Source organism: Setaria italica, chromosome VI, assembly GCF_000263155.2.
Source record: "Setaria italica strain Yugu1 chromosome VI, Setaria_italica_v2.0, whole genome shotgun sequence".
Lineage (NCBI taxonomy): Eukaryota > Viridiplantae > Streptophyta > Magnoliopsida > Poales > Poaceae > Setaria > Setaria italica.
In genome coordinates this window covers 34,676,438-34,678,666 of record NC_028455.1, presented here as the reverse complement: position 1 = coordinate 34,678,666, position 2,229 = coordinate 34,676,438, and the positions used below count along the sequence as shown (strand labels likewise).

General features: G+C 66.9%; 1 protein-coding gene across 1 annotated transcript; it reads left to right on the top strand.

Annotated features, from left to right (window-relative positions):
- Nucleotides 1–381: 381 nt before the first annotated feature.
- LOC101762083 (transcription factor PCF2) lies at nt 382–1,963 on the top strand. The gene has a single exon (XM_004974028.2). It carries the CDS (start codon nt 541–543, stop codon nt 1,645–1,647), a length of 1,107 nt encoding a protein of 368 aa, XP_004974085.1. The 5' UTR covers nt 382–540; the 3' UTR covers nt 1,648–1,963.
- Nucleotides 1,964–2,229: the final 266 nt, after the last annotated feature.

The window sequence follows — 2,229 nt, the reverse complement described above, 5'->3', positions numbered from 1 at the left end:
GGTCCAACCTGTCAGAAAGGCTTTGGAGTAGCTGGGAGGTCCCGAGTCAGGCACGGATGCGAATCTTGAGGCCATGCCCATGCTAATTGCTTGCCCTAATCCGGATGGCCGATCCCATAATACACCTTAATTATTCATGAATGCGTTGCAAATTTGACCGGCATGCGCGCCGGGGCCCGCGCGTCAGGAAGCTGGGGGCAAGCGACAACGCGCCCTGGGCCGTCGGATGCGCGCCGGGCGCGCAGATTAATGCGGCGGGCCCCTGTACAGGTCAGCAGTGGCCCCACGCCGCGACCCGGTGGGGCGGTGGCCCCGGGCGTCATGGTCCCACCGCCAAGTGACACCGCCCGATAAATCTAGCTCTCTCTCTCGCCCGACGCGCAGGCAGCGAGCCAAGTAAACCGTCCGAGGCGAGCCCCACCACCTCCGCGTTCACACGCGGGGAGGAGAGGGACGAGCCGAGCCCTGCGAGCGATTACAAGAGCGCAATCCAATCTCTCTCTCTGTCCCCTCCCACTCTCTCTCGTTTCGATTCGCGCCATGGAGGCGCAGGCGCAGGACAGGGCGGAGGAGGGGGAGGCCGCGCGGCAGCAGCACGTGGTGGGGGCCGCGACGGCGGCGGCGGCGGCGGGGATGGCGATGGGCGCGATCCCCATGCACGGGTTCATGGTGCCCAAGCCGGAGCCGGTGGAGTACTTCGGCGGGATGGCAGTGGTGCGGGGCAAGCCGCCGCCACGGAACCGCGACCGGCACACCAAGGTGGAGGGCCGCGGGCGGCGGATCCGCATGCCGGCGGCGTGCGCGGCCAGGATCTTCCAGCTGACGCGGGAACTAGGGCACAAGTCGGACGGCGAGACCATCCGGTGGCTGCTGCAGCAGTCGGAGCCCGCCATCATCGCCGCCACCGGCACTGGCACGGTCCCGGCGATCGCCACCACCGTCGACGGCGTCCTCCGCATCCCCACGCAGTCCTCCTCCTCCTCCAGCCCCTCGTCCCTCGCCATGGTCGACGGCGAGGAGTCCTCCGCCAACAAGCGCCGCAGGAAGCTGCAGCCCACGCGCGCCGCGGCGGGCGCGTCCCCGCTCGCCACCGCGGCGCCCGCGGCATACTACCCCGTCATCGCCGACCCGCTCCTGCAGGGCACCGGCGGGGCGGCGGCCATCTCCGTCCCGAGCGGCCTCGCCCCCATCACCGCCTCTGGCGCGCCCCAGGGGCTCGTCCCGGTGTTCGCGGTCCCGGCCGCCGGCAGCCCCGGCGGCGGAGGCGGCGCCGGCAGCCGCATGATCCCGCAGGCCACTGCCGTGTGGATGGTCCCCCAGCCCGGCGCCACGGCGGGGGGCGCGGCCACCCAGCCGACCCAGTTCTGGGCCATCCAGTCCGCGCCGCAGCTCATCAACCTCGGCGGCGCGCAGACCGCCGCCGTGTTCCCGACGGCGGTGAACGTCGCCGACTTCCAGCAGCAGCAAGTCTCCAGCATGTCCCACAACAGCAACTCGGAGCAGCAGCACCAGCTGCACCTGCAGCACCCGGGGTCTAGTTCCCACGACCAGCACCGCGGTGGCGGCCGGAACAACGTCGACCACCCGGAGGAGGACGAGGACGACGACGACGAGGAGCCGGTGTCCGACTCCAGCCCGGAGGAGTAAACACGGCGTCGGCGGGCGGCGTGCGCGCCCAGAAAGTCCAACCCCAAAGCTTAGGTTCCTTTCCCTCTAATTTAAAATCACCGTTCCTTTTTCTCCCCTTTCGCAATCCTCCTTATGATGAACTAGTAATTACGCGGCCGTGTGAGTGTGCTTTCCGTCCGTCGTAGGCTCGCTCAGTGACCCAGTGTTAGTGGTAGAGAGAAGAAGATGAAAGAGGTAGAAGACGCAGGCAGCATTTAATGTAATATGCAAACGAAAGGAGCAGCTGATTATCAAGTTAATTAACGACCTTTCCCTAATTTTAATTTATAACCGAGATGAGAATCTCTCTGTGTTTTCGCCGTGTCGCCATTTTTGCTCTGGTCTGTGGAGCCGAGGTGCACGGAGACGGAGGTGAGGGAAGGGAGGCGAGGCGGAGCGGCGAGCACGTGCGTACGTGGGGGCAAAATTTAACGCACACGGCCGGAGGAGGGTGGGGCCGGTTGCTTTCCTTTGGGGTCGGCGGTGGGGCCGGGAGCGGGTGGTGGTTTGGGGGGTGCGGTGGTGGGGGCCCGGGCGCGCGCAAGCAAAGTGGTGTGGTGG

What these genes read in the sequence shown, in the direction of transcription:
- LOC101762083 (XM_004974028.2), top strand. Translation starts at nt 541, where the DNA reads ATGGAGGCGCAGGCGCAGGACAGGGCGGAGGAGGGGGAGGCCGCGCGG.